At 29.0% G+C, this 15,000-nt stretch overlaps 1 protein-coding gene across 5 annotated transcripts in view; it reads left to right on the forward strand.

Moving 5' to 3' along the window:
* Nucleotides 1-15,000, forward strand: part of kcc (solute carrier family 12 member kcc) — a 92,410-nt gene that overhangs the window by 22,506 nt on the left and 54,904 nt on the right. The window contains exons 1-2 of one of the 5 annotated variants that reach the window (XM_035876843.2): nucleotides 6,103-6,126; nucleotides 11,571-11,690. The exons of the other annotated variants lie outside the window; for them this stretch is intronic. Of the exons in view, the coding sequence (XP_035732736.1) occupies nucleotides 11,633-11,690 (58 nt within the window). The 5' untranslated portion in view covers nucleotides 6,103-6,126; nucleotides 11,571-11,632. Of the gene's footprint in view, nucleotides 1-6,102; nucleotides 6,127-11,570; nucleotides 11,691-15,000 lie in introns of those variants that run through there. 5 annotated transcript variants of the gene reach the window in all.

The raw sequence follows: 15,000 nt of genomic DNA on the forward strand, positions 1-15,000 counted from the left end.
GTCAGGTGTCAAGGTTACTTTCGATAATCGTTTGCTATTACGCGAACGACTTCCTTCTATGTGCAAAAGATCCTATATAAATACCTTACACATATGTATTTATTTGTGCATATATATATATATATATATATATACACTGTATATACACATACATAGATATATTTATAACTACTACGAGAGAAGGAATACGTTCCCTGAATTACTCCTCCTTCATGGAAAACTATTTAAGCGAAAGCAATAATTCAAATATTAATCGATCGGAGCTCTCGCGTGTGACTTCAAAATGGCTGCTGCATCCGGGGTTCATTGTCTGAGAGTTTATTTAGTGAATAGAAGCAAGCATGTAAGAATGTTGCACGCGATTTCTATCCTAGACCTTGGTTGGTGAGTTAATTTCGATGATCGTTTCGATAAAATGTGATATATATATATATATATATATATATATATATATATATATATATATATGTACTATTAAAACATTACCTTATATTTCTTGTTATTATTGTTTAATTTTCATTGTAATTTTTTATAACACCATTTAACTTTCAAATTCACATACTATGTATCTTATTTCATATTTTTTCTCCCCCTTTCTTTTTCTTTTTTGTTTATTAATTTTTTTTTACATATATATATATATTTTACATATATATATATATATATATATATATATATATATATATATCATCACATTTTTATATTCATAAAATTAATCATTAATATACTCATTCTTAGGATTAATCTCAAGTATAAATTACACTTATATAAAATTTGTGTCATTTTCAAAATCGCAGATATATTTAAATATATAATAAAATTAGATTACATAAGTAAGAAAAAAGAAAAACTATATTCGATTTATAAGAATTGATTGAACGTATTTAAATGAAAAATTAATTAATACGATTATTTTTTTCTTCTTCTTTTTTTTTTCTTTTTCCTTTTTTTTTTGTTCACTCTAGAACGAAAGAACATAACGATGTAGTTTACGGAAGAAAGGAAAATTGAAAGATGCCGTTCGTTGATTATCCGATATAATCTTTTCTATCTCTCTCCCTCTCTCTCCCTCTCTCTCTCTCTCTCTCTCTCTTTTTCTCTCTCTCTCTCTCTATCTCTCTTTTTTTTATCAATACGGGTCGGTGTAGTGAAAGAAGAATACTAGCCGGCAACCGACCAACCGACCAACGCGAGAGCTCAGCCCTGAACTGGAACGAGGTTCATTGTCTGTGACCTTACCTTCGGCCTCTCTCTCTCTCTCTCTCTTTCTCTCTCTCTCTTTCTCTTTCTCTTTCTCTTTCTCTCCCTGCAACCTTATTCATAAATGCAGAGGCCTCGATTGTTAACTGGTGCCCGGCATGCGATATCCCACCCACGGCCGCTGGCACCTTCCTTCCTTTTAGATACACACGGCCTCGAGCCTCTAACCCTTCAAAGTCACCCCTCGCCCTCCTTCTTCCTAACTGCCACCCTTGAGACCACCCGCCATCCTCCTAACCCTCCTTACCTCACCTCAAATAACAGCTCACAACCCTTTCCTCTCTTACCTCCTCATCCTTTTTTATCGTGACACCCTTCTCCTTCGATGAAAATCCCTCAACGTTATTTTCTATTACTCTTATTACCCTGTATCTTAGTTATCACGTTATCACACGTTATCACGTTATAACAACGTGACGCTCTTTTACTCCTTTATTTTCATTTTCTCTCTCTCTCTCTCTCTCTCTCTCTCTTCCCTTTGTTATTCTTTTTCTGTTTTTTTTCTTTTTTTTTTTTTTTCTTTATTTTTCTTTTCTCCTCCTTTTTTTCCATTCTTTCGATAAAAATCAAATTATGCGAGGTTGACGTTAAGAAAATGTCGCGCGTAGTCGTAGAATTAATAGGAGCGATGTATTTAACTAAGATTGAAGTCAATCGTTGAGATTAGACGATCTAAGTACTTAAACACGTTTAACTTTTATCTCACATACATATTTATACATTATATAAATATATATATATATATATTTATACAATATATATTTATTTATAATATAAATTTACACATTTACAATGCATATTTATATGTGTATATGTATATGTATCAATTCTTTTCTAATCGAAATCTAATAGGCTTTTCATCTTTTTTCATTGTTTTTATTTATTTATTTTTTTGTATTTTCTTTTCTTTTCTTTTTTTTTTTTTTTTAATTATGTCTTTTAATATCACCACATCGATCGTTTGAGTGATTTATATATATATATATATTTTTTTTCTTCCCTTTTAGAAACAAATAACGAGTACTTACGTAAGTACTTAGAATGTTACGGTTGTCGACTGTAACACAACTTTTTTTTCCTCTTATTGTTTTTTTTCTTCTTTTTTTTTTCTATTTTACAATCACTTGAAAATAAGTATAGATATATATATATATATATATATATATATATATATATATATATATATATTCAGTTTTATGCTCGTCATATACTTTGTACAGAGTTTATCATAATGTCTTATCGTCCCATTTGCTTTAACGATACGGCTTTTGTACAATTGTTACAGAAAAACATACACGATAAGTACTAAAGAGTTTTATAATTTTTTTTTCTGTCCGTTTTAAAAACTTCTTCAACTCACTTAAGATAATCCAAAAGAAAACGTTAAAGGATAATAAAATCTATATACTTTCGAAGTCAAATAGAAATGAGATTAGATTTATTTGTTTCCATTAATTTGTATACACACACACAAACTCACACAATCTATATATCTATACATATATATATATATATATACATATATATAGTGTATGTATGTATAGTTGATAGAAAGAAAATTTTTACAGATTATAATTAACTTTAAAGTTAAATAAATTAAAATATTAGATTATTCTGTAAATCAATGAACGAATTCTCTCTCTCTCTCTCTTACTATTTATATACACAAATATTATTAAACACACACATATATATATATCTAGAACAATTATCTCAGTATAAATATTACTTATGAGACAGACAAACAGAGAAAAAGAGAGAGAGAGAGAGAGAGAGAGAGAGAGAGAGAGAGAGAGAGAGAGTTACAGAGAACAAAGATAAAAAAGAAAGCTTTAGTAATTATTTTTTATCTGGTTTAATTATCATAGTAAAACCTCTGAGCAACATTGAATGAATCAGTGAGTCTTATCGGACATCACCGAGGTTACCAGATAACACGACAAATAGAGGAATTAGGGATAAAATTCAATTGAATATTTGAATCTAAGTTAAATAATAATTCATGCGAATAATATCAAAACGTATCTCTTGGTTTTTTTCCTAAACGAATAAATTTCTTTTACGATTATATTGTATATATGCAAGATTGTATAAATACACACACACACACACACACAGATATATATATATAATATATATATATATATATATATATATATATATATATACATACATAGATTTTATTATTCATTTTTCGGAATTCAATCAAGATTGTATATACTATTTGCGTGTGAGAATAACACGGCATGATGCCAGCATTCATTCATCGTTTTCTATCTCTCTCTCTCTCTCTCTCTCTTTTAGATATATATATATATATATATGCGTGTTCGTTATGTGCGGTTTGATTCATTAGTAACGTACACAATTTTCTCAGGACGTTTCATTTGGCTCGATTCGCATGCACAAAGCACAAACGTGGAAATGGCGAGCGTCGCCGTAGAATGAAAAGAAATCCTTTCGTTGCAATCAACGTAGGACAGTAGACATCTTTCAGGAAAGTCGTCTTCAAATCCAAACTGTCCCTGTAATACGTGCATAGAATACTATCACGATTCACGCTAATCCATATCCTTCTCTTTCTCTTTTCCTTTCTCCCTCTCATTTTATATCCTTTTTTTTCTATTTTTTTTTCTTCTTCGTCTTCTTCTTCTTCTTCCTCTTCTTTCTTTTTCTTTCCCTGTTTTTCTTTCTTTTTGATTGAATGTTTTTAAGATCAGTTCAACAACTCAAATCATTAGGTACTTTCTTGATAAGTATGTATATACATTTGTGTGTTTTATTTGTCTATGCTTGTTTCTCTGTCCTTCTCTCTCTCTCTTTTTATTTATATGTATGTTTGTTTATATATATATATATATATATATATATATATATATAAAATTATTGAGGTTGAATAATCTATACCAGTATATGATATCAAAAATTAATACACGATTCATTATAATTTTTCGATATATTTATTCTGTTATCGAAGCTACGTTATTTCTTTTTCTTCCTTTTGTTATTTGTTCTCTTTCTAAAACCAATGACATCATACAACAACAACAACAATAATAAAGTCATAATATATACTGTCGATGATCGTCTTGACGGTGATATCTTTTTCGAAATATGACATTTCATTTCTTATATTATATTTTTATTTCATTTATAGGACAACTCAATAGATATGGTTTTCAATGGAAATTGTTACATCGCATGTACTACGTATTTATGTATATATGTATATATATATATTTATATATATATATATATATATGTATGTATGTATTTATATATAGTCTCATGGAATTTATATTAAATAGGTTCTAATGGATAAAGTTAGCATGTCCTATTTGTACTCCGTTGGGAAAATGCATTAGAGGTTCTTCCTTTGTCTTCGATAGTATGCAAGTAATGCTTGTTATATATATGTATGTATATATATATATATATATATATATATATATATATATTACTGTTACTTGTTTTATATATATATATATATATGTACCATGTAATAACGTGTTTACATCGCATGTTCATTCAAATATTGTTTCATGCTGTTATTATATTATATCTTCAATGTTCTCCGTTAGAGATCGTACATTTGTTTTCAATATTAATACAAATTTAATTAACGAGAAAAATAACAATAAAAAAAATATTTAATTAACGAAAGAAATAAAATCTATTAAATTTATTGAACAGATTTTATAAAACATTTCAATTAACGATAAAGTCCAATGGATTCGAAGAAATATTTATTATCTCGTGTACCTTTAAATCCGACTCTTGTTGTTCGCACAAAATGTTTAGTTATTTAAAAATTAATTGATTTAAATCTTACGAATGATAAATCTGTAAAAAAAAAAGAACCATTAATCTGATCGATTAAACAGTATTTATTTTTAATCGGATATTTTCTAGATCTATTGTATTCGAAGAAGTTTCAAATTAATGAACTATTCAAAGTAAACACTCTTTGTATCATTGACGACATTAAAAATTTCCTTTCTGATTAATTTTTTTTTTCTTTTTTTTTTTTTTCTTTAGAAAAGACGAAAACGAAATAAATATTTAAAATATTTAAAATCTAATAACGCTCGACTATTATCGTTGGAAGATATATTGGCGTTAATGAATTAAGATTCATTGTTCGATTTGAGAATAAAAAATAATAACAACAACAACAACAACAATAATAATAATAATAATAATAATAATAATAATAATAATAATAATAATAAAAAACAAATGAAATAAAATAAAATAAAAAGAACAAGAAACGAAAGAAAAAGCAAACGACAAAGATTAATAGTCCTTAATAAGAAGAGCCCTTAATAAATAGTATTACAATAGATAGTGTAAATAGAAGATCGAAAATCCGAGCCATTGAAAAGGGTTTGATAGGTTGGTCAAGTGTTGTACGAGATGTATATAAATATATATATATATACATATATACACATTGGTAAGTGCATATCGTACATATGTATGTATGTATATGGAAGCATTCGAGTAAGAGCACGCGTAGAGAGATGGTCGATAGATGGACACGGTTTTCGTAACGTGCTGTTAGCAAGTTGCTGCTATATAGCAATATATATATATATATATAGAAAGAGAGAAAGAGAGATAGGGTGAGAGAGACAGATAGACAGATAGATAGATAGATAGATAGAGAGAGAGAAAGAGGAAGAGAGAGAAAGAGAAAGAGAGAGAAAGAGAGGGACTCGCGCCAGGGGTAGGAGTTGTAGTTGGGGTTGGGGATTGGGAGTTAGAGTTGGAGGTTGGGGGTTAGGGGTTGAGGGTGGCAGTTAGCTTGGGTGGGTAGCTACGCTGTGGGTATAGTAGTAGGTGCGCACCCTACGCGGATACCAGGTGAGTGGGGCGTCGAAGTCCCGAGATCCCGGACAAAAGGCATAAACTCATTCTCTCTTACTCTCTATCTTTTTCTCTCTGACTATCTTGTGTGTGTGTGTGTGTGTGTGTGTATGTGTGTGTGTGTGTGTGTGTATTACACGGCCAATATTATTATTATTTTTCTCAATAAGTACTGATATCTTATGTTTCTTTTACTTGTTCGTTTGATTTCTTGATCCGACGTTGTTCGCGTAAAAAAAAAAAAGAAAAAAAAGAAAGAAAGAAAGAAAGAAAGAAGAACATTATAAAAAGGACATTGAGAAAAGGAAAAAACGGATATATCTTTATTGAACGTAGTTGGTTCAGTGTTGTTGTGCGTGTTGTTGTTGTTGTTGTTGTTGTTGTTATTGCACGTTGTTAGTAAAAATCGTGTGAGTGGATATACTTATCTATGGGGAAATTTTTTCTTTTCTTTTTCTATTTTTTTTTCTTTTTTTTTCTTTTTTTAATTTTATCTAACTGTGTTTAAGTTTCGAAGATCCTTTTTGTTGATACGATAATAGAAAGGAAGAGAACAAACTAGTAACAATAATAATAATAATACTACTACTACTACTATTACTACTACTACTACTACTACTACTACTACTACTATTACTACTACTACTACTACTACTACTACTACTACTACTACTACTACTACTACTACTACTACTACTACTACTACTACTACTACTACTACTACTACTACTACTACTACTACTACTACTACCACTACTACTACTAATAATAATAATAATAATAATAATAATAATAATAATAATAATAATAATAATAATAATAATAATAATAATTATAAAAAGAAAAGAAAAAAATAGAAACGTGCCTTTATCGTCATTGTCGTTGTCGTCGTCGTTTTTGTAGGTACATACATATGTATTACATACATACATAGATACATACGTTTGTTATCTCGTAATAGATCGAAGTAATCCTTCCTATCTTATCGTTATCGACATTTGATAAATTCCTTTCTTCATTATCTCTCGTCGAAATGCTACTTAAGGATACTTTAATATCAGATAATTGGGCAGAGTCGTTTAACGTTTCGGTAATAAGACAAGAGTAAAACATATATACTTTCGGTTGGTTCGAGAATATCGTTGTGACATTGTGATATATACATATAAATATATATATATATATATATTTGTTTTATTATTTATTTGTAATTTAACGTTTATATTTATATTCAATCATCGCGATACCTTTGTTATGAAATATTACGTTACTATTATCATTCCCATTAATTATTATTATTGCCGAGAAAGATCGACACAGGAAATTGCTGATACTGGCTTTTCGACGCGTATCGCATGAAGAACGACCTTTAAGAGAGAAAAAGAGCGAGAGAGTGTAAGAGAGAAAGAGAGAGAGAGAGAGAGAGAGAGAGAGAGAGAGAGAGAGGGCGGTAATCGACTATCGATTTGTGGCAAATCGTTCACGTCCAAAATCATTCCCACCTACACGTAAGCTTTGACCGTTCCGTTAATTACGAATATAACTGTCCTGTAAGTCTCAATAATTGATATCGTTTATAGAAACCGTGTGTGTGTGTGTGTGTGTGTGTGTATGTGTGTGGGATAGGGGGAGAGATAGAAGAAGAAGGGTGATCGTTTGGGAGAGTAATCGATTTTCGATCGAATCCTCTCGGCCACGAACTTTATTTCGTCTCGTTGATTACCTGTTGCTCCTTCAAGAATAATTATTTGTTTCGTTCGACGACCTCCTTTTCTTTCGTCTTTCGTTCCAAAGAAGACATTCGTTCCAAACGACGACTCTTTAGCTATTAATTTGCTCTCTCCCTCTTCCTTCCCCATATCTCTTCTCTCTCTCTCTCTCTCTCTCTCTCTCTCTCTCTCTCTCTTTTTCTTTCTTTCTATTTCTATTTCTTTCTCTTTCTCTCTCTTGCTCGTTCATTCGAGGCCTCGTAATTAAAACATGGAATTTCACAAACAAAGCTGCACGTTCATGCATCCATACACGCATAAACACACACACACACACACACGTACATTTACATGTATACTTTGTAAGCCATCGTCAAATAAACGATGTACTTATATACTTTTACCGTGTATTACATATACGCATAACGAATACACCCATACGCAATACCCATAGGACACACATAGAGGTATATATATATAGTGACATGTAAGTATATATAAACTTGGAAGGTTCGATATCTCACATTTACAAGAATAAAATGGGTGCGAATGAACGTGCAGATATCGACGAACGATCATGTCGACGATGAAAAGCTATAAATCTATAGAATATCTTCTGCCAAACAGTCATTCTTGATATTGGTATTAACACCTCTCTGTTTTTCTCTCTTTCTCTCTCTCTCTCTCTTTTTATTTCTTTTTTTTTTTTCTTTCTTTCTTTCTTTTTTTGGCGTTCTTTCAGTCTTCCGTCGTACGCTCGGACGCACAGAATCCATTGTAGATTCGTACGAATTCATTTGACTAACTTGTTGCTCTCGTTCTTCGCTATTATCTACTATTGAACATCCTCGAAGCTTCGGATAACTCGTTGTAATTAATTTTTATTTTGTAATTAGTTCGGACGGTATTTTATTTATTTACTTATTTTCTTTTTTCCTTTTTTTTTTTTTTTTTTTTTTTATGGTCATTCTCCAAGATATGACTTTTGCAATTTTGTAAATATATTTGGAACGATATAACGAATTTTTAATTCAATTTATTTTCATTTTTTTTTCTTTTTATTTATTTATTTATTTATTTATTTATTTTTCTTTTCTCAAGGATAAATTTGTCGGCTCTATCATTCGAATGGAATTAATTGTTGTTATTTGAGAAATAATTCGTAAGTACTTTTTTCTTTTTCTTTTTCCTTATTTTCTTTTTTTGTTTTCTTTTTTTTTTTTTTCTTTTTACACGAGTAAAATAAAATTTATTTGTGAATTTTCGAAATCACTTGAATATATTGTAAGGTAATGTAAAATGATCGTTTAAATTTGATATCTTATTTGAACGTAATGTATTTATCGTGATGTAGTTTTTATTCAATTTCGAAAGAGAAAAAACAAGTCATTCCTCATTAGGAAAGAAAATTTATTCATCACATAAGCGAGGAGTAAATTATTCAATGGCTCGTTAAAAAATCATTTTGACTTTGATTATAATTCTCATTATTATTCCTCTCATATTAACATTGTTATATGAATAACAAACGTATTAGTATAATATATATTATTTTTGTATAATCATGTATATATATATATATACACACACACATACACACACATACAGAGAAGAGAGTTACTCAGTTCATGAAAATTATTAATTTTGTTTTATTGATAAATATAAACAATATTTAATAAAGTAAATATGTATAAAATAAATAAGAAAACTGTATATAAAGATCAAAATAATGTAAACATATATATATATACATATTTCTTAATTGACAATTTGCTTAAATCATATTCTTTATATTATCTTATCAAAAGAATATATGACAAATTAAAATATCATTAAAAATAATATTGAAAATGTAATAATAAATATACGTAATATCTAGTTACAATTATCAATATAAAATTCGCATAAAAATTTATATAAAAATAAAAAATATCTTTAATGATATGTTAGCAAATCTTTTACATTATCATAATAATTATATACGCACAATTACAATCACACACACACACACACACACACACACACACATACACATTTTATAATATTATTAATTATACAAAATAATAAAACAAACTATACGCACATAATATATATCATATCATATCGTATCATATGATATCGTTAACATCGAAAAAAAAAAGAAAAAAGAGAATGCATTAATATCGAAATACATATATGTATCATTGGGAGTTTCTTTCCGCAAGGTAAAGAAAAGGAAAAAGAAAAAGAAAAAAAAACAAAAAGAAAAGGAAAAAGAAAAGTAGAAAGAAAGAAATAAGAAAGTATAAGAGAAAGAGAGAAAGAAAGGGGGAAATCGATTAATCGATCGAACGATCGAATGTAGCTAAAATCGCTGAAAGGAAGTTACGTGTGTAAACAGTACGAGGTGACGCATGGTTTAGTTGGTTCCATGTTTCGGAATAAGATAGACCTACATACATATATATACGTCGGTCGTTGGATGTATTAGTGGACATTGAACGAGAAGGATAGAAGAGTGAAAGAGTAAAAGAGAGAAAGAGAGAGAGAGAGAGAGAGAGAGAGAGAGAGAGAGAGAGAGAGAGAGAGAGAAGGAGAGAGGGAAGATAGAGATAGAAGAAAAAGAGTATAAGAGTGAGGGCTAAGGGCGAGAGTGAGGGTTAGAGTAAAAAAGGTGCGGAGGGGGCGGGTACGATGTGGACGGTATAAACGTACGAGGGACCCGAGTGACCCGGTTACTTCGTTACATCGTTCGAGTCAAGCTTCAAGCTTTTTTTTATTCATACATTTATATATATATATATATATATATATATATATATATATATATATATATATGTATGTATATATATATACTTTTATTTTTTTTCTCTCTCTCTTTTTTTTTCTCCGAAATTTCGTACAGTTACCGTTACAGTTTCGTACCGACGACGACGTCGACGACGACGACGACAACGAAGACAACGATGATGATAAGAAAAGATTGATAATAAATAGAAATTCTCACGTACGTGATATCTATCATACGTTCGAAGTAGTGATCGTTTTTTGTGAAGGACAAAGATATTTCTTTTCTTTCTTTATACTTTATTTTCGATTTTATTTTATATCAACACAAATAGTAAGAGAGAGATAAATAGAGAGATAGATAGATAGAGAGAGAGAGAGAGAGAGAGAGAGAGAGAGAGAGAGAAGAGAGTGAACGAAATATTTTAAGATTTCATGTGTTTCCGATACAAGTTCGAACTATTTACACGGTAGTGAAGAACATCGAATAGGACAGCCTGTTGGAAATAACGAACGTTCTTTCTTTTTTGTTATACTTCTATATTTTCTCTCTCTCTCTCTCTCTCTGTGTGTGTGTGTGTGTGTGTGTGTATATATATATATATATATATATATGCCTTTCTTTCTTTCTATTTTTTCGATAAAAGAGACAGGTTGAAAGGATATAGAAAGAGATAAAAAAGAAATCGACCATTTTCTTCGTTCGTTCGATTCATTGTTCTTTTAACAACAAAAAAAAAAAAGAAAAAAAAAAAGAAAAAGAAGAAAAGCAAGAAAAAAGAAAGAAAGAAAGAAAGGAAAAAAAAGAAGAAAAGTTTAGGGAAAAGTGTTCCTCCTTTATTTTTTCTAATTGTGCATCTAAGAGTGAGAATAGTGAAATAGAACTATCGTGTTTCGTTGTTTTTTTTTTTTTTTCCTTTTTTTTTTCTTCTTCTTTTTTGCTCTTTCACTTTGGTGAACACGAAGGAACCAACGCGAACTGTTAAAATCGAAGATCGAAGAGAGAAATAAAAGAAAGAAGAGAAGAGATGAGTGCTTCCGGTGCTATTCCTCTGATACTAGCCAGAAAGGAAGAGATTCTTGAAGGCAAGTATAATATTTATTAGTTTTATTTTATCGTGAGATAAAGATAGGATCCGGTCAAAGTTTAATGATTTACTTATACTTTCTTCTATTTAGATTTCAATGAGTTTCGATTGTCATTAATTACGTATAGATATCATCTACTAATTTACTTGTCGTTAATTCGAAATAGTTTCTTTGAAATTAAATCTAAGAGAGAAAAAGAGAGAGAGAAAGAGAGAGAGAGAGAGAGAGAGAGAGAGAGAGAGAGAAAGAGAGAGAGAGAGAGAGAGGAAGAGAGAGAAGACAAAAATGAAAATAAAAAATGAAACTTTTCTACTGAGTAATATCTAAGAAAATTATTTCATAAAATATTCATTAGAAATTTATTATCAAGTTCGATAATTAATTTGATCCAATTTTACTTTTTAAACAATAATTACAATCTTTCATTCCAACGATCTTATCTATCTTAACTTTTTTGATAAATTAAATTGATTGATATGATCGAGCAAGATATCTAAGTAGAGATTAATATTCTTAAGAGAGAAAGAGAAAAGAAAAAAAAAAAGAAGAAATAAAAAAGAAACGAAAAAGAAATAAGATTATAATTTAAAGTTTTTATATAAGCTTACGTTTTTAAATTTCACTTTTGAATAATTTTCTCTTGGTAACTATTTTTATTTACTTAGATTAAATGTGAAATAGATTTTACGATTAAAATTATATAGATAGAAAAAAGAGAGAGAGAGAGAGAGAGAGAGAGAAAGAGAAACAAAAATGAAAATAGTAAACTCATGAAATTCTCTTTTTAAATAATTCCTAAGAAAAAAAAATAATCTTTTAAATGTCATTCGAAAATTTATTATCGGAGTTAGAAAGTTCATTTGTATCAATTTAATTCAATTTTTCCAAAACAATAATTACGACTTTTATTTTCATCGATCTCTATTTGTCGGCTTTTTAATAATTAAATTAAAAGAGATAAGATCGAAAAAAAATTGATTTGTTTTTTTTTCTTTTTTCTGTTCTTTTTTTTATTTTTTTTTCTTGTTTTTTTTTTTTTTTTTTTTTAATTATATTACATACGGAAAAAGAAAAAACAAAAAGAAAATTTAATATTTAAAATTAAATGATTAAACACTTCTTGAAGTCACTTGATCATATAAGAAATATTTTTTTAATATATATATATATATATATATATATATATATATATATATTCGATTATATAGTTATACCATCTGTTTTCAATAGAATTAACGTGAGAGTATAGCTCGAGTAATAACAATTAGATTTTGTTATTCTGGTCCTTGAACAAAAAGTTAGGGGAAAACCTAAGTGTACCAAAGACATTCTCGTTGACAAACAGTTTCACCAAAGGCATTTGGGGCTCGTTTTCAAAACAAGCCTAATTCCATTAAACTCTCCTTAACGAGAAAATTATGCACTTTGCGAGGGCGTTCTTCACAATTATTAAATATATATATATATAAATTTATATATATATGTATATACATTTATGTATATATAGGATACATCTTTTCACATAATTTTTGCAAATAAACAAAGCTTTGTCATTCATCTTTCTGAGCATAACAATGAACGACCTACATACATTTTTAACGCATAGTTTTCTTACATTTCTTTTTGCTATTCCTTTAATCCAGAGCAATTTATTTTGCTGACCAACATTTATTCCTTTTCACTTTTTTCTCTTCTTTTTTTTTTATTTTTTTTTTTTTTTTTTTTTTGAGAGGATGGCTTAAAGTTATTTCGGAAAGTATCCCATAAAAAATGAGATATTACTGTCGCATTATTATTATTATCATCATCATCATCATCATCAATGATAAATAATTTCCAACGCTTAGATACGTGCAATAAATAAATAAATACATACCTATATATATTTATATACACATATATATGTATGAATCGATAAAATAATTCATATAAACTGTAAAAACATCCTCGTCATCTTTCTTTTTATCGAATTTATTCATACGTATACGTATGTTTATACAATCGTACGTATATCCATGTATACTCATACATAAATACATTTAATTATACATACATATATATATATATATATATACACATAATGAGATAGGAAGGGTAAAGGAAAGGAAAGAAAACATTTCCTTGTATTTCTCAATGAACTATAGAGATATATAAAAGCTGATATAGAGGGTGAACCGGTACACAAAGTAACGTCATCGAAGGTGCTTGGTATCGGTTCGTGGCATCGTTACCTCGTTGTCTGCGTTCTATCGATTTTCCTGACCTTGTGCCACCACGGCGAAGGCACGAATTACCTCGATACGCTCTTTAAAACAGTGGCTTCCTATCCGTAAAGTCGATGTATACATATACATATATATACATATATATGTGTGTGTGTGTGTCGTGTGTTATGTTGTACATACGTATTGTACATACGTATGTACAATGTGTATGTACATATACGAAGCAACCAACCTACGAGAGGGAGGTTTTCCAGCTCGAGGCCGACCATCGCCAGACGGAAATAACCTCCTAGGGGGGGGTTGGACACGATAAATTGACGCCAACGAGTCGACAAATTGATCATGGTAAGGAAACTAAGATAGGAAAAGGATAGAAGAAAGTGGAAAACATCTAAAAGGAAAACCCCAAAGGCAAACTCTCTTTCTTGATATCTCTACTTCAAATTCAATTTCTTTATCTTTGTTTCTTTTTTTTTTTTTTTTCTCTCTTTCTTTCTTGTACGTTCTAAATTTTCTATTTATTTCTCAACATTATTGCGAATTTCGTTATATTTCAGAGATAGAGAGAAAGAGAGGGAGAGAGGGAGAGGGAGAGAGGGAGAGGGAGAGAGGGAGAGGGAGAGTGAAAGAGAGAGAGAGAAATATATATACTTCATAAATATTTTTAATCGGTCCTTCATTTATCTCGATAAAATGATTTCATCGTTAACAAATTAATATAAAATTAATTGATTAGTATATTTTAATTATCTCCTTTTTTATCATGTAAGGATGGTAGCGGTTAAGAGAGGGTAAATAAAATTTATATTGATATAAATGATATTAATGTTAAAAATATTAAAAATGTAATACGATAGAATGTATATATAAAAAAAAAAAAAAAAAAGTTGTAAAACATAAATTTACTCGATATCGTCGTTTGTTCGGATCAATCGATAATTTATATTATTGTATGGACGAATTATTAATTATAAATTACAAATTATATTTATAAATATAGGATAGATAGAGTATGTAAGAATTTTTAAGTGATTTTGAAGATCAATCATTTTCTTTTTTTCCTTTTTTTTTTTTTTTTTTTT

This window comes from Vespa mandarinia, chromosome 10, assembly GCF_050613455.1.
Source record: "Vespa mandarinia isolate Hongniang chromosome 10, ASM5061345v1, whole genome shotgun sequence".
Classification (NCBI taxonomy): domain Eukaryota; kingdom Metazoa; phylum Arthropoda; class Insecta; order Hymenoptera; family Vespidae; genus Vespa; species Vespa mandarinia.